This window comes from Tetrao urogallus, assembly GCF_951394365.1.
Source record: "Tetrao urogallus genome assembly, chromosome: 1".
Lineage (NCBI taxonomy): Eukaryota > Metazoa > Chordata > Aves > Galliformes > Phasianidae > Tetrao > Tetrao urogallus.
The window spans coordinates 123,868,758-123,892,221 of NC_136813.1; the positions used below are offsets into that span (position 1 = coordinate 123,868,758).

The 23,464-nt window shown below is 36.5% G+C and overlaps 1 protein-coding gene across 1 annotated transcript in view; it reads right to left on the minus strand.

Annotated features, from left to right (window-relative positions):
- Positions 1-23,464, minus strand: part of ATXN10 (ataxin 10) — a gene marked incomplete at both ends in the record, with an annotated part of 96,922 nt that overhangs the window by 25,150 nt on the left and 48,308 nt on the right. The window contains 3 exons of the mRNA XM_079550660.1: positions 13,404-13,573; positions 14,932-15,040; positions 19,810-19,975. Coding sequence (XP_079406786.1) covers positions 13,404-13,573; positions 14,932-15,040; positions 19,810-19,975 — 445 coding nt within the window. The remainder of the gene's footprint in view (positions 1-13,403; positions 13,574-14,931; positions 15,041-19,809; positions 19,976-23,464) is intronic.

The window sequence follows — 23,464 nt, forward strand, 5'->3', positions numbered from 1 at the left end:
AGACAGTCATCAAATGGTCTTCATTTGTTGGCTCTCAAAACACTGTCATAAAAGTGGTTCTCATACTCTTCTTTAGCACTGGAATAAAAATTATAAAGTTAAAGGAAATTAAATGCAAAAAATCAACTATGTGATTTGAACTGGGCTGAGGACACTTTTTATAAGAGACCACTGAAATTTCAAAATTGAATTTTGTTCCAAATAAGAGCAATAAGTGAAGATTCCCAGCTACTCCGGAGTTATGAAAAAATATGGAGATAAAAGTTGGGAAAGTCAGATGATTCAGTTCAGCTACTAAAATTCTTACTGCAATGGGAAGTTCCAAGTCATTCAGGCATGCCCATAAAACTTCCTCAGAAACCTATGAATTCAGCAAGGAAAATAAATATGAATCTGATATGGTATACTCCAACGATGAGTACTGTTGTGTTCAGCTTTACTTAGCACTCTCCTTTTACTTCAGATTGAATCAAAGGTTTGAAAAAATTCAGTGCCATGCATACAAATTAATCTGTGGCAAAGATACCAACACAATACTCAAATAACAAAAATAATGTGAGAAATGCTGTAGGATTACTTCAAGACATAACAATCTGTGCTTGTGATTGATGCATTTCATGGTAAATTTCCGCAGCTAAATACAAGAGCATGTCATCCTCAATTGCACTGCTTGGAGAGCACTGACTTATGACAAAAAGTAAAGTAGCACAACCACCCAAGTGGTGGCAGTTTCCCATAATGACACACCCCAGAGTATCCTATTGCAATTCTGAAGTGACTTTAGTAGCAATAAAATGTTTTAAGGAACTGTAAAGAATAAGTTATTGAGTATATTTATATCATCTCAAACCTTGCAGCCAAGGAGGGTTAAAGTAAAAAGCAGAAAGCTAGTAGGCTTGAAAATTGGAAACAGCACACAGACATTATTAATGGCATTCACTATTCTCTGTTTCCATGTTCCCTTGTATGCAGGGCTTCCGAGATTTTAGTGATGGGTCAAAGAACAAACCATTAATTTTCTACTGTGTGTGTAAAGGATGCGCACTCTATTACACATTAAGTATGAAGCTATCTTTTATGATACTTTTTTTTTTTTAGCATAGTAAAATGAAGCAAGTGTTTCAGGAAAGGACTATGAAATATCTTTTTAGAACTCTAGGGAACTGTAAGTAGCAGACTGCAGAACTGAACTGACTATTAAAGCCAGAAGACAGTTTAATGGTGTTTGGTGTTTGTGTTTTAAATGAGACCAGTCAGGGAAGTCTTTAGAAGTCTGCAGACTGCCACACAACTCCATTTTTTTTTTAACAGTGCAGGACAGAATACTTCTAAGTGAACAGTGCTAATCCTATTCTTCATTTTATATGTAATGTTACGTTTTCCAATAAACATATAAACAGCTGAATTATGGTCTTTCAGAAAGAAAAAAGAAACGTCTTGCAATTACAATAATTGCTTTGTTTAAGGACTTGAAGATGTAGCCTCACACTCACTGCAAGGCAGTAACAGCATATTGAAGATAGTTACCAACTTGGTTACTTGGAACTTGGGATGAAGGAAAATTTAAGAATCTTTTGTATCTTCTTCCCTATGATCAACTTTTTGTCTTATGATATCTTCAAGTCACAGCATATTCTTCATCCAAAACAGAACAGGTGGTGCGTGATTTCAAACAAAGCAAGGCAAGTATATTTTCTTCCATTTTTCAAAAATAAGTATGGGCTTCCTTTTTTTTTTTTTCTTTTAATCTTATAAACCATTACAAAATATCAACTCTAGCCTTAGCACTTTCCTCTAAGGGCCTTTCATTTCTTCCTGCAAGTAATTTTATAATCAAATACTGTTAAATAATAATAATAATTATTATTTTTATTCAGTGCTTAGTACACAAATCCCAACAACTTTCACTGGAGTATTCAGGAAAAGACTGAAATATTTGATTAACTGCATGATGAGAACTAGGTTATTGTTTAAGGATGATCCAACATGCTGCTCTCCCTTCAATCCTCTTTCACAAGCAGCTATTGGTTTCTTCCCCCAAATGACCTAGAAAAGAGGCAACTGAAATGCATCATATTTGCTTCACACGTAACAATAGCAGACTGGTAAGTGTTGGGAGTTCACATACCTATTTTTAATGCCTTTTTCTGCTACTATGCTTTTGTAGAAAGTACCTACTGAAAAGTAAAACAAACTGCTTGTAAGCAAGTCAAAAATAAGAAGTATTATATTATCATAAACTAAGTAACTATAAATGGAGTGACCTCTTTAGTGCAGTGTCCCACTGTTTATGAAGCAGACAATTTATTTTTCTTCACTGAAAGAATGCCATGAACTATTTCAGCAACATTTTTACTGGGACAACTACAGTCATACGTTTTATGGATAAAAAACCCTTGTGTTCAAAAACATTGCTGAAGAAAACAGTCTCCTGGAAGCAGAATATTCCACAGAATCTAAATGATTTCTCACACACTGAAATCAAACATTAAAAGAAAACAGAAAATTTGCACTGAAACATTTAAGAGATTTCACGGTTTTAATGCAAGGGAAGCTGAGGCACTAAAGAAATACTACACAAAAAGAGTTCAAACACACTGAGAGGCTTTAGTCAAGTTAACAATCACTAACACGATGTGTACATTCTTCCCATGGTATGGCGTGCTGTGAAAAAAAAGTAACTTTGAACAAATATTTTGTAAATTTAATTTTTAGCATTTATTTTCCATCAGTTGTGTATTATGTAAGATTGCTATTTTAATAAAAAGAAGGGAAATACTCATAAAAGTGTCTTGATTTACCAACCAATTATGGAGTGGCTAGCAGCCAATGAGAAACAGAAAATATCAATGTACACGAAGATGACAAGCAAGACTTTTCCATCATTTAAAGAGAAAAACATTAACCTCTGTTTTGTAAAACAGAAATGGAGTGTTATTCTTTACCAGCTTGACTAAATAAATGGGATAAACCCCTGTTTGTGCTTACTATTCAGGCATTTATTGTTCCTCATATTTTTGAGCAAGAGAGTTATGCGTTGGTTTGAGGTCTTTTCTTTGCAGCTTTTTTACAAACAGATCCTCGACTCCAGGACTTTTCCCATAATGAAAATTATAAATTTTTTAACTGAAAAACAAGTCTGAATGTTGATCCTTTAGTAACTGTTCATTGTTTGTGATACGTGCAACCGCTTTTGCTAAAGTAACAATATCTTAAACTGCAAGTTTTTCCATTGACGGTCACTACACTGTGTGATACTGGCTGCAGTATGTTTTTATAACGTTTCCCTTGTAGTTTTGGAAAGTCCCAAATTACGAATGGCCAACCACAAAAGGATTCAGAAACTAAATTGCACTCTGTATAATAGCACTTGGCTCCTTCCAGTAGTTCTGTTACCTGAAACACTTCTGTAAGTAATATAGCAAAGCAGAGTAAAATCCTTACACGTCCCAATACACCCTGCAACAGTTGAGGAAATCCGTTATCAAATCACACAGTCCACCTGCTTTACAACCCGGTTCCACTGCATACTAAATAGCCACTGCAAACTCCAAATAGTTAACTCTCAAAGCACCCTCTTACAAACAGATAAATGTAATACTTAATGAACCTCCTGTAGATTGAGACTATTCTGTGTTCTGAGAATCATTTTAAAGAAAAACAAGCTACTGAAAAGGTTAGAAACTACAAAATGCCACCATTAATAATACAGGAGCAAAGTACAGCAGCTTCAAAACTGTGCCTTGTAATTCAAGAGAATTACAATTGAACAAGCAAGGAATTACCAAATGTTTACTAAGAAATAACTTCTTGAAGAGCATGTCTTTATTTTTGATTGCTTAGGCCAAGGGGACCCAAGCTCTACTTTCACTTACTGTGAACAAAGTAAGTTCAAGAATCTTTACAGGAGATGCAAGACAGAGTGGAAGCAAGGGAAAGACTCGCAAAGCTCATCCTAAGTAACAATATACTAGTACAGTCTGAAGGCTGCAACAAACTTGGCTTCTACAGCTCATTTCAGCAGGGCTTCTAATTATATTAGAGGACAGCAGCTTCAGCACTGGCTTGTGGTTGCCCTTTCAGTCATTGTAATGTTAAGATGTCTCCTGGCAGCTGTTGACTCAAGACAACTAGCATTCCTTGACATCATTTAGGACTGATTGGGTATACAGCATTGGTCTTGGGCTCCTCTCAAGAAGATGCATAGGAAAAGTAATTCTGTGATTTGATTTTGGTGTGGGAAGATGAAAGTGAAGATGCCTCAAACTGAGATAAACCATGTGAACGAGAGCCATGCAGCATTCTGCTACTTGCCCTCAACATTTTTTATTTACTGTAGCCAACTAGGACCAGCCCAGTCCTCACATGATGTTGACTGTATCTCTTTGCTCTGCCTTCCACAAGGCAGGATTGTCAGCAATTATTCTCTAAATTTACCTGAAATTCTGAGAAAATGCATCTTCCTTTAATTAATCAGCATGCATAACCTTTGCAAAGGATCAGACTCTTATTAAGACAAATTTATCCACTTTGTTGAGATTAAAATCAACTTTACATTGAAAAAATACAAGAACCCTGACATTGTGATTTATGTGTCTATAAAAATCATATATTTAGTATGTATGATATACAATAACTCAAGTATGCATGCTCTAGCACTAAATTTCATGCTGAAAGCTAGCTAATGCCTCAGGCTTTTGAACGAGATGATACATGAAGCTGAACATAAGTAGACTGCATATTAGTTTCTTAATTTATCTCTAAATTGCATCTATCAAAGGCTTTTATTTTTTAATTTTTTTTTTAGTATTTCTGTCTATAAATATCTTACAGTCTAGTAATAACAAGTGCAGATAGCATGAAAGTAAAATTCCCAGCTTCTGGATGAGTTCAACCATGTTGAACAGAATTCTAATTTTCTACACATAAATTTGCAAAGGAATTATTTTAACAAGTCTGTAATAAATGCATCTTTCAAATAGTAAATTTACATTAAAACATTATTATGTAAGAGAATATATATACATAGCCACAGCCATAAAACCAAATGTTTAAAATGATTTCAGTATTCTCTATAATTTCAATTATTTTCTTATTTCCTTTCTTCTCGTGCAACAGATCATTAATTTGATTACAGGTTTGTGTCTATGAAATCAAGACCGCAGATTCTATCTGAAATCTAGAAAGAAGATCTTCTTTCAAGGGACATTAATGCACATTAAATGTATATACACAAAACATACACATAATCATTAAAACTTCCTGAAATGGAAACTACATACACACAGAAACTCTTCCTAACAAAGTCCATAAAAAAAGCTCTCATGAATGAAGAGTCCATCTCAATACCGGATTTTTTTTTTTAAAGCACCAACACAAATAAGAAAAAAATATTTTTAAGATCTAAAAATCACTATTCATTTTTCTTACAAGCAAAGAAAACTTCTGTACGTCTGCATTAATAAAAATGTTTTCTTTGAAGTTGATTTTCAAAGGAATAGTTTGACACTTTTATAGAAAAGCCTGCAGGAGTAGGTTGACAGTAATAGTGGGTCAGAAGGTGAGAAGAGAAAAAGCATTGAATCAGATCCTCCATCAGCACACAAAACACATCCAGGTTTCTTTTTAAAATTATGGTGCTGTGATTTGGCCTCACATGCTTCAACAGGATTTTCAGCAAACAATTTTCTGGCCTGGCAACAGAAGGTATACTGATTGAAGTCAAGCAGGGAAAGCTGCTTTTCTAAGATAGCAATGCTAGGCTGAAGACATTACAGTTCTACCAAATTGATGACATGCTGCCACAGGAGTCCTTTTGTACACATCTTATGCAGATGCACAAAAACACATTTATAAACATATTCTGTAACACACGTCTTCATAAAAAGGCAGGGCATTTGACAAAAAGATGCTGACAGATCTTCTCAAAGAGAGATTATACCTGCAAATGCCAAGAAAACATTCATTTGTGTCACAATGAAGCACTTTTAAGAACCACCTGTGATATATACAAGGGCTTCCTGTAACCCACTCATTACACAGGTGGTGTAATGCTAGTTCATTTTAGTTTTCCAGAGACAACTGCCACACAGTGCACATTCCAGGTAAGTATTACATGAGGCCATTCTATAAACAAAGACATTTAAAATTTTTAGTGGATGTGGTACTTCACTAGGCCCTTAATGGTTGGAACAAGAGCAGAGTACTAACATAAAATCCATACAGGACCAGTACTAGAAAGTTATCCTCTATATTGCAATGGATACTTTGAAAGACACTCTCCCAGGCACTTTTCTAAAGGTGGCAGCTCAACATTACCTGGGTTGTGATCTCATTTCCACAGCAAAACTTATACTTTTAAAGCACTTCTGTGAGAGAATCCTTCTTAAGCTTTGCTGATGACTTTTATAGTACCTGAGCTAGACAAAAGAGCAATTAAAAGGTTCAACACTCTGAACGTTCTTGCTCTTATCTAGTAAAGCATTAAAACATATCGATACCTACAATACCAAAATAGTCCCATCCAAACATCTTATGTAGTGAAACTGTGCTTATTTTTACAGTTAAGCATGCAAGATTTCACCCCTTCAGTGATCAGATCCAAAAGGATCTTCCTTTTTGCTCAAGTCTAAACTAAGAAACTTGTACATTTTAGGCATATTACATTTAACATTAGGAAAAAAATGATTACCATATTGCTTCCTTCCTTTAGAAATCTATGTTGCAGCAGCCCTAATTTTCTACTCCCTCTCCCAACAGCCATACATAAATAAAAGTGGATTGGCTTTCATTGCAAGTTACTCCAGATCCTCTCATGCCATGTAAGGAGGAATATAATTACTTAAAATAGTTAAGTTAGACTGAACAGTTAGAAAAGAGAAGCACACACAATCCTTCTGACAAACTTAGGTGAGAAATATTTTATTTAACAAGTGGCTAAGTTGTCTTTTGTTTCTCTCCCAGTGAAGTAGAGAAAGGAAAACTGAATTCCAAAACAACAAATCTTGTTCATTCTGCAAGCAGAAGAGTCTTCAATTTAGGAAGAGTAAGTCTTAGATAAAACAACTTAGATTGAATGTGTATAAAAAAATACAAGTTACATCAAACAGCATCCTTTTATATGCTATTTTTGTTTAGACTTTTTAAGCTGTTCTTCTTTTCCCTTTTCTCACAGAAAAAATTTCACTGAGCTCTGTACTGCAATTACATCAGTACAAGCACCTCTATCAACTCAAATAAAGAAAAGGCATGTCAAAAAATTTCTCTGACGAACTGTCCGTCTCAGAGTGAACTCGTTTAGCTAAGAAGATGATAGTCACACGTACCACAGGCAACTTCATACTTATTTCTTTTTTCCCCCTACACAAACAATACAACATTTCTGTAAAACACTTTCTGAGATTAATACCCAGAGTTAGGTTCATCAGCATCGCCATTATGCAAAAACTTCTTGGCATAAGGATATGGATTCCTTTCTTTACTTCTGAGATCAGCTTTTCTTAATTAGAAAAGACATCTCAACAGCATACTTGTGCAAATTCATCATTAAGAGACCTTTGTCCTGTGCTGAATGGGCATCAGACTGGCGTAGAATATCAACTTTACACACTTTGCACAACTTTACACAAAGTAACAAGCAGCAATAAACTATCAATAATGACAATCAGCTGAAGGCAGCAAAGGCAGCACATTAATATCACAACACCAAACCCAAATTTTGTTCTCATTAAATTAGCCTTAACTCTGAATTCAGAAATGTTATGATTTTTCCTTCAAGATCCCTCTCAAAAGGCAGCATTATATAGTGATCTCAGCATGCTGATGTTCCAGTAGCTGATTGCTCCCTCCGTGCAATACACACAGCTGATGTCTCATGTATAGTTTATTTCAAACAATTCTGCATCTTTCAAAGATGGTATTCATAGGATAGAATCTCCAGACAATACAGATTTCCTTGTTTGATCTCAAATGTAGTAGTGAACCAAAATGAATCATAAATAAAGACTGTAACCAAACTCTGTCAAATCTTCTCTTCCTTTCATTTCCCTATTTACTAACTCCAGTAAGGTAATATGATTAAGGTCAACAGAATTCCTCTCTTTGTAGAAAAGTCAACTGAAACAATACAGAACAAGGTCTATATTGTTCTGTGGATTATTTGAGTACTGATGACACAGAATTAAATTAATCTAAGTATTTTAGTTTTAGGGAAAACTAACAAGGTTGTGACATTGTCAAAATAAGGTAGAAAATCAGTCATCTGACCTTCCAGCAGATTCTCCTGTAAATGGACAGGGAAACATGGGTGCAAATTAAATGCAATGACTTGTCTTGTATTTGTTTCATTTCTACAACTATATATATACAACTATATATACAACTATAGCTGTAGTATAGATTAATTGCATTCATCAGCCAACAGCCAAATTCCACTCCTTGCTCAGCCTGAGAATCCACCCTCTTTCTTTCAGTAGAGTTAATAAAATGTGTATTTGTGAAGGAAGCATGAAATACAAGCTACAGGACCACCTTCCATGTACAGCAATAACTCTCAGCACCTTCTCCTCCTATAGTGAGGATAAGCACTGTAGAACTGCACAACTAATGTAGGATTCTGGCGAGTTCACATGCAACTAACTCAACAACTGGTATTTTCAGAACAGCAGTTCTATTTGCTCTCTTCTCTTCATGCAAAAGTGTATGAAATCCAGGAGTGATTGATAGGAAAGGTAACAATCATAAAGTTATCAGTTACTATTACTAGTTACTTATTCTTAAGTATAACAGAATTCAGTAAAAAACATGTAATAACAATTCTTGTTTATACAAGACACACTACAGAAGCCAGAACATACTGCTGCCAGCACGTACACAACTTTTTGAAGTCCAAAACGATCATTTTATCAAACATTCTTCTTATAAATACCAATCCATTCAGCATATCAAAACATGTAATTCAGCAGTAAGCCTGGCAAGGCCTATTTTAATAAATGCACCTCAGTTAACAGCTTAAACATCTGTCCGCTCCCTTATATCTTCAGAACTGATCATAATAGTGTAAACAAAACTATGAGGAAGTTAAGTTGGAACGAATGCATTCCTAAACTAACAAAGTAGGAGGCAAAGAATGCTTTCTAAAAACAAAGAATGCTTTTAAACAAAATGAAGTAATAAAGCACTAAGATATATTTTTTTAATTACAAGACTTTTCACTACTGCCAACAAACTAGTATGTAAAGCCCCTACAACTTTTGCTCTTACAGAAGGGGGATGTCATAACTAGAGATAGAGAAGTAGCCTTTTGCAGAAGTATTATCCTTCCACTACTGGCTTTCTCTGTTCCTTTACCTCTGTTACTAGTGCTCCTCGTGGTAGCACTGCTCTATCATATGTTAAGACACATCATTTATCACTATTACTGGGAAATGAGGCCTACTGTGACTGAAAGTTACATAGAAATATTAGAAAAAGTAAGTATGAAAGCCTTGGCTTATTAATGAGTCACGATACAAACAGTGCTGTTTAAGAGGTTTTGATATGGCATGCATAACCCTCTCATATCATGCAACATGTGGAACTGACTGAAGAGAACACAATTCCCAAAGTAAGCCAAAGTCAGTCCAGCAGTTGGATGGTTACAGCCAGAGGGTTGTGGTCAACAGCTTTATATTTAAATGGAGGCCAGTCACAAGTGGTGTCCCCCAGGAGTCTGTCTTGGGACCAGTGCTCTTCAACATCTTCATCAATGACCTAGATAGTGGCATTGAGTGCATCCTCAGCAGGTCTGCAGACAACAGGTTCACTGCTGCAGTTGATAAAACAGAAGGAAGGGATGCCATCCAGAAGGACCTACACTAACTTGAAAAGTTTGCCTCATGTGAACCTAGTGAGAATCAACAAGATCTAGTACAAGGTGCTGCACTTCAGTCAGCATAATCCCAGACAGAAGTACAGACTGCCTTCATTAGGTACTGTGAAGTACTGTGTGCTGGAGCCCCAGGCTTGAACAATAAAGATGTGGAACTGTTGGAGTGGGTTCAAAGGAGAGCCATGAAGATGATCAGAGGATTGGAGTGTCTTGCCTATGAACACAGGCTGAAGGAGCTGGGCATGTTCAGCCTGGAGAAGAGATAGCTCTAGGGAGATCTTATTGCAGATTTTCAGTGCATACAGGGAGCTTCTAACAGGAAGGAGATCAACTTTTTACATGGTCTAATAGTGACAAGACAAGGGGGAACAGTTTATACTAAAAGAAGAGATTTAAGTTAGATATGAGTAGGAAATTCTTTACTGGTCAGGTGTGGGAACAGGTTGCCTAGAGAAGTTCCATCTCATATCCTTCAACATAATCCCACAAAATATTCCACATATTGCACCTGGAATATTCCAGGTATTCCACAAAAACATATTCCATTCGCATAAACACCTATTACATTGTAAAAAGTCAGAGATGGAGCTGTACAAAAGCCAATAATAGAATTATTAATTTTTTTCAGAAATATTAAAATCTTTCATTCAATACATTAATACAAACAGGGAGAGGGGTCATCATTACCATATCTCCCATCCATATGCTCTGTGCACACATTATTAGCACTTGTGAAGCAGTATAGCATTTGTCAGATTTTTGAACTTTCTATGCACCTGGAGAAAAAAATAAAGGAAAAAGGACATACACTATGATCACACCCTGCTGCCAATTATAAATATCTAATTTCAAGTGCTACAGTTTCTTCAAATCAGATTTAATGGCTTTATGTAAAAAAGAAACTAACATCTTTGTAAAATGAAGAAATCACAAAGAAAATATTTAGTAAATAGAAGCTAACTGATTTTTCAGTATTCACTTGTTTAATAGCTCCTTAGCAACACAGAATTAAACCAAGAGTATCTCATCGTATGCAACTTCCTGCAGAGTAAACACTATTAACTGCTGTACTGTTAGTACTTGCTGAAATCAGTCTCATTTGAGTACTGTAAGAGGGAAGGTAAAATACTGTTATATTCTTTCCTACAAATTTGATACAGTCTTTCTTCCATGCTTTTCATTCTTTAGTCTGAAAACTGTTTCATTAAGAACTTTTATTTGAGTTAATAAAACCTATAGGAATAAAGAAAAATGTCCCCGTATTTCCTTGTACACAATTACCTACTTGATCTTTTCAGTATTCAAACAAACCATATGACAGCATTTTTCTGCAGCTACAATTCCTGCTGAAACTAGAGTCTAACAAGAGTTGGAGGGAAGATTTTCATAGTTGAAAACATTTTGCTGTTTTCCTCACTGTGGAAAAAAAAAAAAAAATCCTTTATTTTCCGCACAGGAATTTCAAATATAAAAGGTTCAAAGTAATGTGATAGAAGCAGACCTATATTTTTGAAGTTTCATGAAAAAATTCAAAGAAGGGGGGGAAAAAAAAAAAAGCAAAAAAAAAAAAAAAAAGCAGTGATACTAATTAAAAAATTAAAGTTTGTACAATAATTCAATTTTCCTTCACAATGAGATCTATTTTCAGGCATTTTAAATGAAGTGCAATCGTGAAAATAGTAAAGAAATTGGGCACTGGTAAGCAGTTTATAGGACTGAGGCAAATTCAGCGAGGCATGGATATGCAGAAATGGGCCTCCTGAGGCTAAGTGTAGAGTCCTACACCTTGGGAGAAATAACTCCATGCAGGTTAGGGACTAACTCCTTCTGGAAAGGAGTTCTGCAGAGAAGGACCTAGGTGTCCCAGTGGACAAGAGGCTGACCACGAGCCAGAAGTGTGTTCTTGTGGCCAAGAAGATTAATGGTATCCTGGGGCACATCAAAAAGAGTGTGGCCAGAAGGTCCAGGGAGGTTCTCCTCTTCCTCTACTCTGCCTTGGAGAAGCTGCATCTGGAGCACGGTATCCAGTTCTGGGCTTTTTAGCTCAAGAAGGACAGGGATCTTCTAGAGAGAGTCCAGCAGAGGGCCACAAAGATGAACAGGGGCTTGAAACATCTCCCTTACATGGAAAGACTGAGAGACCTGGGATAGTTCAGCCTGGAGAACAGAAGACTGACGGGGAATCTTACCAACGCTTATAAATATCTGAAGTGTGGGAGTGAAGTGCATGGGGCCAGGCTCTTTTCAACAGCGCCCAGTGACAGAGCAAGGAGCAGTTGGCAGAAGCGAACATAGGAAGTTCCATCTGAACATAAGGAAAAACTTCTTTACTGTAAGGGTGACAGAACACTGGAAGATGTCTCCTTCTTTGGAGATATTCAAAACCGACCTGGATGCTTTTACGTGTAATCTGCTATAGAATGCCTGTATTGGCCAGGCTAATTGGACTAGATGGTGCCCAGAGATCCCTTCTAACCCTTATAGTTCTATGATTCTGTGAAAATGTAGACAGACGTACTACATTTCTGTACAGAAGTTAACACATCTGTTGTATTAGCTCAAAAACACTCAAAAATAACCTCAAACTTTGCAAGACCTATTTTAATTCCTAACTATAGATCAACAAAATATTTTTATCAGTAACTGTCAACGATTTATCAAAAGTGTCAACGGTTTACAGGCTGGTTCAGCACAGTTCTGTGACTAGCAGGGCAGGGGGACCCATGGATCCACCCCCAGGAAAGGAAAAAGGGTAGAGAGATGGGTCTAAAATCAAAACAGCGGCAACAACCTGAGGAGAAACAAACTAATTTTCTAAATAAGATACTGGAATGTAAGGTAACACACTATAATACAATTTAATACAATATAATTAGAATTGAAGCTCATAAAACAATTGAGAGAGAATGTCCAAAAGCTGAAGCCCTTACTCTACTGCTGAGGTGAGATGATCTGTGGGGGGCAGAATGGCGAGGCCAGACTGTTTTCAGTGGTGAGTGGAGACAGGACAAGGGGAAACGGCTGGAAACTGCAGCATAGGAAGTTCCGCACAAACATGCGCAAGAACTTCTTTACAGTGAGGTGACGGAGCACTGGAACAGGCTGCCCAGGGAGGTGGTGGAGTCTCCTTCTCTGGAGATATTCAAGACCTGCCTGGATGCCTACCTGTGCGACCTGGTGTAGGGAACCTGCTTTGGCAGGGGGGTTGGACTCGATGATCTCTGGAGGTCCCTTCCAACCCCTACAATTCTGTGATTCTGTGATCTAGGGAGCTCACACACTGCGGAGATCAAAAAGGGAAGGGCAAATGACCTATGAAGGGTCTTTACATCTTTTCCCTCTGAGCAGATATGGTAAGAGAACAGCAAACAGTCCTCTGGGGCATGTGGTTCTTCTCTTCTGGAGCAGGTACCTGGAACTGGAGCATTAACTCCTTAACTCCCAGTGCACTGCATGATGTTATGATGTGGAATACCGATAACGGTACACATCTGCTCATATGTGAGAGTTTTGTGAGAAATAAGAATACAATTACCTTGTCTTGGTTTTCCTTATTTTTGTAACACAAATTCCCAATCAAACGAATGAGATGAGCTTTAAAACCCACAGCTGGATGTGAAATTTCCTCTTGCCATGTCATAGCATGTGTGGTGGTGAAAATATTTACAGTCTGTTTTCCAGCAAGATGAGTTAGTCTCAGGGTATCTACAGAAAAGAAAAGCACTTGAATTATTTTCCACACAAATAATTAGCATTACTTTGCACAGAGCTTTACTACCATTTCTAGTTGTTAGGTTCAAGAAAGTCAATGAAATTGTGTATTTTTAGGGTTATATCAAAATAAGCTCAAAAGTTTCATAAATTTTTATTTCTCAATTTGTGCTAGTGTAAACCACACAAGACTGTTCTCAAGGCCAGAAGGTACTTCTGAATCTTTTTTTCACACTTACATAGTTCATATATGAAGTCCGAAGGCTAGTTCTGACTATCTCTGCTCTCAGAGTCACAATTTGTAGGCTACTGATACTTCTGGCATTGTAATTACGATCTGATTTTTGGTTTAAAACAGAAAATTTCTAGAAAAACTTATTTTAGTTAACAATTCTTACATAAATATGTATTAATTGTGGAATTACTTTTTTTCTCTCTTCTTCAATCTGTTCCTAACTCTGTAGTACGAGAAAAGATATTCTGAACATCTTCCACTCTGACCTATCATTATAAAACACTGACTGTCATAGTTGTGCAAACTGGGAAATACTAATTTATGCTATGGTAGTTGCTAGATGCCCCTGTAATCAAATACAGAGGTTGTTTTTTTTAATTTATCCTGAGCTCTAGAATACCTCAAAAAATTCATAATTAACATGTGTTTCATTCATTTTTAGTATTACATTTTGCATTTTAGTGTTACATTTCTTTTTCCTTCAGTATTACATATTTCTCTTTAACATCCATCAAATTTTCACAAGTTATTCAGAAAATGGTACTACATGTCAATCTGAGACAGTGGTATAATTTAGGAAGGTCATGTCAGTTATATCATTCTCCTTCCTCTCTGAGTATACAGGGTCTCTATGGACCATCTTGGCATCATTTCATTTGTGAGCAACTCTCAGTTTGTTGTTTCTTGTTTCTTCTTTCTCACAGAATTTGGCTAAAACTTGAACTGTATTTAGTTTCATGAATTCGGGAAAAAGAAGGAAACAGGCTTGGAGAATTATCTTTTCCACTTTTTGAGGTACTTCTTCACACATTCAGTTCATGGAAGAACAGTGGAAGCACTTCTTTTTGCACAACTTTTACTGTATAAATAGTGCAGTGCTGAGAGCTGAATAAAGGCTCTGTTGGGTAATAGGAGCCAACAGAGCAAGCTGAGCAGCAAAAAAATTCCAGGAACACATCAAATATTTGAAAATGTACATTAATTCAATCTCTTATTTATTTTTTTTTAGAAGGTCAAAATGAAAATTGCTACCAGTTGTGAAAAACATGTTTTCATTCACAGAGCAACGTGATTTGGAGCAAGCCAACAGTTAATAAACTCTTTGGCTTTCACTTACCTATGGCTGTTCGAAGCAAATCAGGCAAGGTCTGCAGATACTCTAGTTGTCCATTGTTTGATGTCATTTCACAAAGAATGTCAAGAAGCCGAATTGTAACCAGGGCTTCCTATAAATGAAAGCTACATTTCTGAAAATGTTTTATGAACAATATCACAAGAATATAGAAGTTCAACTTCTATAGGACAAAAACTCTTGGAACCTCAGTTTCTTTTTGCCTTCTCCTTTCCTCTTCTTGATAGCCACTAAGAATTTGAGTAAAGAAAGGGATCCTTATACAACAATGTATCACATTGAAATAATTTATTTCCTACAGTCTAACAGTGTTATACGTGCCTTGAAAAATCATGGGGAAAACAAAACAGAGGCATAACGGATGTTTTTAACAAAAACACAGTAGCTTCCACAAGCAGAAAAGAAGAAAATTACTAGCTGAGAAAATTATTTCTGTATAAATGTTTTCTTTGACTTTATTCAGTAGGACCATCCCACTTTAAAGACACAAACACCGCCTGCAAGACACCAATTTGTTATCCGCAGGAATTCTGTAAAGTTCTGTGGTCAAATGAACTTTGGCTGCGAGAATTTACATTATTCTTGGGTAAATAGGATTCAGATCACAGATGCAGCATTTTGGTTAGGTATGAGACACAATCTTATTTGTGCATTATTTATTCAACTAGAGAACTATATTTTCTCACAGGCTATATTGACACATGTTTAGAACGACAATCCACTTCTATAGGAGTGAATAGTAAAATTTTGAGCACACATATTACTCAACAACCATATTGTGACTGCAAGACGATGCCACACAAGGTGTGGTATGTAAACTGAAAGTAGCCTTAAAAAGACCCATACACAGACCACATTAACTATTTCTGTCTTGTTTTCTTCACATCCAGGAAAAGAATACCTTTACAAACAAATATCATTATATTTTTGAATCAATATAAGCCATATAGCATAATATAAATAATCAGCAATGGTGTTTAATGTTAAAGACTACAAATATAACATTTTTTATTTCTTCCAACAACCTTTGACAACAGAAATGGGTTTAGAGGCCAGATGCTAAAATTTCTTCTTAACATAAGTGTACAACACAACTTGACCTGAATTAATTCAATAAAGTGCTTTCTGTAGCACAGAAACAGTCTTTGAATAAATTGGTCATTGTACTAGAATAAAACTAGCCTATCTCAACTGTATTTCAAAGAAAACAATAAGGTATTTCCATTTTTCAACTCATATTGCACTGTAACAAGACTGTAGCTTAACCAACATCCTCTTCAGCTTGTACACTTAACACTGACCTTCGTGCGACAAAAATTTATCATAGAATCACAGATTGGTTTAAGTTGGCACGGTCCTCTGGGTCCACCTGCTCCAACCCCTGCTCCAGAAAGGACACCCTGTGTAAGGTACCCAGGACAACATCCTTGCAGCCTCTCAGTACCTCCAAAGAGGTAAAATCAGCAACTTCTCTGGGCACAGAGTTACACTTTGCGACAAGACTGAGTTACCTGCTTAACATCTGCAAAGCAAACAAGTGTCAATGGCAGCCATAAATCACTCTAGGAAGATAGAGCAGCCCTTGCTGCCTATGTGTACCTCACTTTCTGCCCATTTACGTGATAAAGCTCTGTAGTAGATAATAATGGGAAAAGCCACACCTTACTTATTTCTCAGTCTTATGCTTTTTCACTTTTCATTACCACAACCCCATTACCCTCTCCTTTAAACAAACAAACAAACAAACAAATAAATAAAGGAAAATAAAATAAAAGAAATAGAATAGAAAAAAAGAAAACACCTTTGTTCACTGCTCTCTCCATACTTCTCTGCACTACTTTCTCTTCCTTCCTCTTATCTCATGATTTGTCTCAGGTCCACCACTGTTCCACTTGGATTTGGAAAGAGGAACAGATTGCTTAGAAAGCATAAATAAAGTCACAAATTTTTATCTACTTATGAAGCTTGAATGCACATACATTTTTGCACATATCCACATACATATTTTTTCAAACCTGTGTTTCAAACCTCTTCAGGTTTCTCTATGGCTGCACAAAAGAAAGGCAATAAGGTAGGATATTTCCTTTGCAATTCAGAGACAATAAGCTATTCAGACTGCAAAATGTTTTGAAAACTGACAGCCATCACAATTTGGATATAACCTGAGAAGTAAGCAGTGAAATTACTGAAAAGTTTTTTGAACATATTTTCAGAGAGACCCAGAAAAGATGTTCTTTATAGAGAGAAATCTAGGAAAGTGTTTTATCTTACAAGTATAGTTAAAAACTAGTGAAAACAAATTACTGTTGAAGTCAAGCTTGTAATGAAAAGCTATTTTAAACATTGGTTTGAACACTGCAGAAGCACGGAATTAACTTCTCATTGATTTGAGACAGAAGGTACAAGACCTAATGTTCCTTATGGAAAAAAAGCAGCATCTACATATAATAAATTAAGCAGTGGACCTGACCCCTGAGCCAGCATTCTGGGTCAGGTCAATGACTATTCCCAGAAGGCAGTTTTCAAATGCGGCCTCCTAGCTGTGGAGGCCACGTCAGCTTCCTAGTGCAGGCACTGCCTGACAAAGGCACTTAGCCTCAGGGCCAAATGGAAGTCCAGGCAGAGTTCAGTTTAATATCACAGATGCTGAATATAGCATTTTAAATGACAGGCATTGTACACAATTGCTCCTTTTTCTCCCTCCGGTTAAATACCATTCTTAGGCAAAACCTAAAATATTTACCTAAGCAAAGAGAAATTGGTACAGTTTTTCATAATTTCTGACAAGAAACAGTTTAATGAATTTATCTGTTTTTGTTTTTTTTTTTGTTGTTTTTTTTTTACCTATGGCAAGCATGTATCATGAATAAATGCATACAGTCAATCTACAAACACTTTAAAAAAACAAGCTATTGCCATTTATCTCACTATATTAAGCTCTTTATGACTTACTTTGTGATCCTTAAATGAGCCTCTCATATACCATACTTGTGAAAAGGATAAAAAGTCAGTGTCAGCTGGACATTATATATTGAGAATATTACTATTCTCAATACTGCTGCCCCAAAAGATTCAAGCTGGACAGAGGCCTCTTTCTGCTAGGTGCAAACAAATGTTTTTTTCCAAGAACTGAAACCACTGAATACTTGGAACGGAACCATACAGGAATAAAAAGGAAAAAATGAAGAATAAAAAAAGATGGAACTGTCTCAGCGTATTTCCTCTTATGTCAAGCTGATACCTTTTCCAGAAGTAGTCAATTAAGTCTGGAAATGCAGCTTAGACGGTGCAGTCACTAGTGTTTCAGGGGAAGCACAAGAAGTGAAAAACCCTTCTTTGAAAATAAGGAAAGCATTCCAGTGATTTTTTTTCTTATGCACCCAGCTATCACCTCTCCTAACGTGATTTTAGGTGTACATTCATAGCACTTCTCAAAATACATGTAAAATACTAGTAAAATTTAAACTAGAAAAACACAGTAAGTAAGGAAGTGCAACACATCATGTAGAAACATATAAAAATCACTATGTTCCACTTACATTACAATTATGACAGCTGTTCAGAAGTATTTCTACAAAATAAACTATTACAGCTTAATTTTGCTTACCCATAAAATACTTCCAAGTATTTTGTGTAGTACACACAGTGTACTACAGTGGCCCTCTGTCAAGGCAGAAGCTAGTTGTGACTTCTTCTTAAATATAGCTTTTAATTATTAAGAAAATCTGTTAATTACAGTTCTGAAACTAAGTATAATTAATCATTAATATTCAACTAATTCGGTGTATTTCTTTTCTCAGGCTTTGAGTATTCTGTCTCGTTGTCTTAAAAGAACAACACATCTTCATTTGAGCTGAAAAACTAAAAATCTATGAAAGACATCAAGAATTGAGACTGATACTACTGTCCCTACCTGCTTAGAATACAGTCATCTATAGCACAACACAAAAAAGCTCACTGCAAGATATGGTGTTAATTGTTCTACACTCCCAAACGCATTGGTTAGGTCTTTGAGAAGCTTGTTGAAAGTCAAAGGAAAAACTGGACACCAAATAATTTGAAAAGACCTCTACCCTTAGATGGTCTAAATCTTCTTAGTGTACAAAATGGTGTGGCAAGTTGCCAGCAACTCTTGGATACTTCATAAGAAAGAAATAAAATAAGACCATCCAGAACTCAGCTCTGTATCTGAGGCTCCCAAAGTGCAGCCCACAAGCCACTTGTGACCCATAAAATCTTTCCTATTTAGCTTGCAAAGGGAATTTATTGTGGCCGTCCTCAACAGAAACACTTCATTAAGTCTGAAGCAATAATAAATTTCTTCCAGCCGGACTGGAGTTGAGGCAAGTGTCTGAGGGCTCAGGAGACAGGAGCTATTTGCCACTAAGAATCCAGTAAACTCCGTAGCTTCAAACTGAGGACCCAAGCTAACCCCAGGAGTGCCACCTTTTGAGAAGAATGAAGGTCCACCAAAGAGCCCCAGATCACATAGAAACAGGGAAGAGTCAGCAATTAAAGCCCTCTATTCCATGGTGGGTCACAATACATTTCAGACAGCAACCTTGCACTGAGCTGATTACATGTGCATTCCATGAAGAGAACTTACGTTCCAGGTCCTGAACAGTCAGGGAATATCTGCCCAACAAGCAGCCAAATGCACTTCCAAAAAATCAGTGCTGGGGAACTTACTGGCATATTAAATATTAATTGAAATAACCATCAATTATTGTACAAAAACAGACAGCCCTAACTGTGAACTTATTACTGCTTTCCCCATACAAAGGAAGCTCGGGAATGCAGTCAAGTAGTAATTCACCACTTCACATTCTAATACTGTAACATGTTTGTTTTAATTAGTCATACCTCATCTTCTGCATCTGCTGCAGAAGTCAGCTTGAGCACAGCTTCACATTTCTCTTGGAAACAGCCTGCAAGGAAATCAGCATGTCTCATGAACACATGCATTTCTTCACTGGTAACTGAGTTCTTCTCACTCATTTTTGCCATTATCAGCTCTAAAAAAGTAACCCTAGAATCAGAAGACACCTTGTTAATTATATTCACTAAGCATTACAGAATTATCAGTTGAATAAGCAAAGAGTTGCTTAAAATGATATAAACAGTGAGCGTGCTACTAACAGTGGATTTTTAAAAAACAAAGAACACTGGCAATCACTGCCTGTTTGTTGGTTTATTTCTGCACACAATTAATTTAATTCATCCTCTGATGAATACAATCTGGCCAGATGTTCAATATTTTTGTCAGGTCTATTTCAATTTCTTATGCTCTAACACAACGTTATTACGCATATTATGTATGTCAAAAATTTCCACCAAAGAAACTTTTATAAACTGTTGTTAAGCGAACCAAACACAGACTATTTGACAGCTTCCACATGGCCCTCGCCTTCCACAGTCCTCCACTAATCTTCCTCCCCAACCCTAAACCAGTTCAGAGAAGAAAATGAGGAAATAAAAATTGATGTGTAGGTTGCTCCAAAAGTAATATCTTCTATTTATTTCCATGGAAACTACAACTGATATAAAGAGAACAACAACTCTATTTGTTAGAGCAAATTTTCATCTACAAAGCACTTGTTTTTACATAATCACCATCATTTACTATGCATTTTCACCAGCCATGAATAAGAACTCTGCATGCTGCACTTGTAAAAAATCTCCACCAGCAGAGATGATCCATTGCTTCAAAGCTGCTGTGATGGCACTGTTGCTAGGAAAACATTGTCCATGCAATGCATTCCATTTTTCATCAGCCTGAACAGATGGAAATCAGCAGGTGCCAAATCCAGACTATACAGTGGATGTGAAAGGAGAATCCAGGTAAGATTGGCAACATGCTCCAAGATCTTCAAAATTATATCAGGCCTGGTGTTATCATATTGCAAAAGAAAGATTTTCTACTTCTCAGGAAGTTCAAGCCTTTAGTGTAGTCAGTGATAATGGCTGATGGTTTGTCTAGATTCTAGTAAATTCTGAAGGATCACTCCTTTCCTATCCCAAAAGGCACCACTTTATCCACAGAGGTCTGCACCTTGAACTTATTCTTTGCAGGGGAATTCTCATGTCGCCACTCCAGGACTGTCATTTTGACTCCAGCCTGTAGTGGTGATACCATGTCTCATCATCAGTGAGGATGCAATCCAAGACACTGTCACCTCATATTGGCTCAATAGGCTCTGAAAAACTTGCAGACAGTGTTTTTTCTGTCCCAGCATTTGTGGGACCCACCTTGCACAAACTTTGCAATATTCCAACTTTGCCATCAATGTTTCCAACGTACTGCAGCCAATATTCAGCTTCATACACAGTTCCCTGTGATCAACTGATGGAGATGCTCTTCATTTTGTGGTGTGACAGTTGCGCATGGCCATCTGGAACATGGCTTGTACTTCACATGCTGTCGTCACTGCTGGAACACTACACCCACCATTTCACTGTGCTAACATCCACAATTAGATCTCCCTAAACATTCAGCAAGTGTTGATGAATGTCACTAGACACAATTTTTTCCACATGAAGGAATTCATTCACACACTTCTGCTTCATATGCACTTTCATTTCAGACATCATTTGTCAGACTGCATCTCTGCTGTCATCTGTCACATGAGCAAAATTTAATGAAATGTTGCTGAGAAGGTTCAACCTTTACTGCCATACCACCAACATTCATCCCTGACATCATATGCCAAAATAAAAAAAATAGGAGGCATTACTTTTGGAACAGACCTCGCATGTACACTGCGCTCTTTTATAATTGTCACTAGATGGATTACTGTAAATTCAAGTTAATTATTCATATATCCAAGGAGAGTAATTCAGCCTATTAAAAGTAGATACATAACATAGGTGCTCAGCTAAGTACTCAGGTCACTTAATTTACCAATTCTAATGCTGCTTTACTTCTGATGTCCCTTCACGCTATCATGGCAAACTCAGAGTATTTTGAGGAAGGAGAACTTTAAAGTGGCAGAGGCTCTACCACAGCTTTGCTGTTGAACTCCAGCACTGAAGAGAGAGCATGGGCTAGTGGAGTTAACTGTAATTCTCTCAATCTGAAAGAGCTCTATTTATTGAACAAATTCAACAGTAGGCTATTTTACTAAAATATTTGCAATTCAAATAGAAAGGCTGACATTTACATAAGTGGAGCAATTCAGATGGTTTTTCTTTCTTTCTTTCTTTCTTTTTTTTTTTTTTTAAATTCACCAAGCCAATTGTCAGAAGAGGAAGAAAAATGTCGTCTTCTGTGGAAACAGCACGGTCACTGCTTTATTAACCTCACCCCTACTGATCAAGTAACAGTTAATCAGTTCTTGCTAAACCTAGCCTTAAATGTCATTAATATAGCTGCATTAAACAATTATCTGAATGAGTACAAAATGCTTTTTCAATGTGGTAGCACAGAAATGTACTTAACACATTTGCAGAAGGGTAGACTTAAGTCAGAAGTCTACCAAACACTGGTAAACTCTCTCACAGGCTTCACTTACAAACACAATCGAATAACAACACAGAACAGTCATCATGTTTGTTCAGCAGGTTAAAACTGGGTAACACAAGCTTTCCTGTCTACAACCTACCATTAATCAACAACCTTAGGCTTTCAGCTTTGACAATCTAGACTAAAATCAGGCTAACTACATTGACATTTCACTCATCCCCAAAACAGGGCTAGATATTACTCATCTGTTTTTACCAGGTTTTGAGCATTTCAAGTGTACGTTAAGCTATGAAAGAAAAGCTCCTCATAGAATTTATGAGTACTGGAATTATTCCCATAAAATATTATCTCCTGTGTAACAGAACACCAGTCAGCTACTGTTACACCAGCAAACCAAAAAGCCATGTTTAAAACAGACAAGCAATTCTTTTGTAAAGAATTTAGAGGGTCACCCTATATTTACATAAACTGCATTAGTGATACAAAATTATTACTGCTAAGAAAATTTTTAGCATTACTCTTACTCTTGGAATAAAATCATGTACCCTGTAAGGCAGCCATAATCTTTCTGGAGAGAAATAACAGTGATATTTAAAAGAAATTACATGCAGACAGTATATGAAGATTTTCTGTTCTCTTGAGGTATTTATATGTCAAGAACTGTTTTATTGAGTTGTCTTCCAGGCAGTCATTTCAGGACATGCCCATCTTTCCCCAGAATTTCCAGCAAGTCTGGCATTCAGCCAAAAACTTCCTGAGAGCAATGCTTTTTGTTCTAATGCAAGTTCCCTTACATTCCTTTCTTCTACTGTTCCTGTTTTCCTCCAAGGCTCCCTAGAATTTTTCCAAGTTATTTCTCCAAAATAGTAAAACTTGCTAATTTCTTTTATCTGATCTCACAGTTGTTTAGCCATCAGATGATAGCTAACAATAAAGTGCCACAAAACATGACAAATGCAAGTACCAGTTTTAGCATATCTCACCATGAATTTTCATTCAATATCTGAATACAAACGTATGTGTTTATTACATTTATTTGGAGTTGATTGTGCCAGT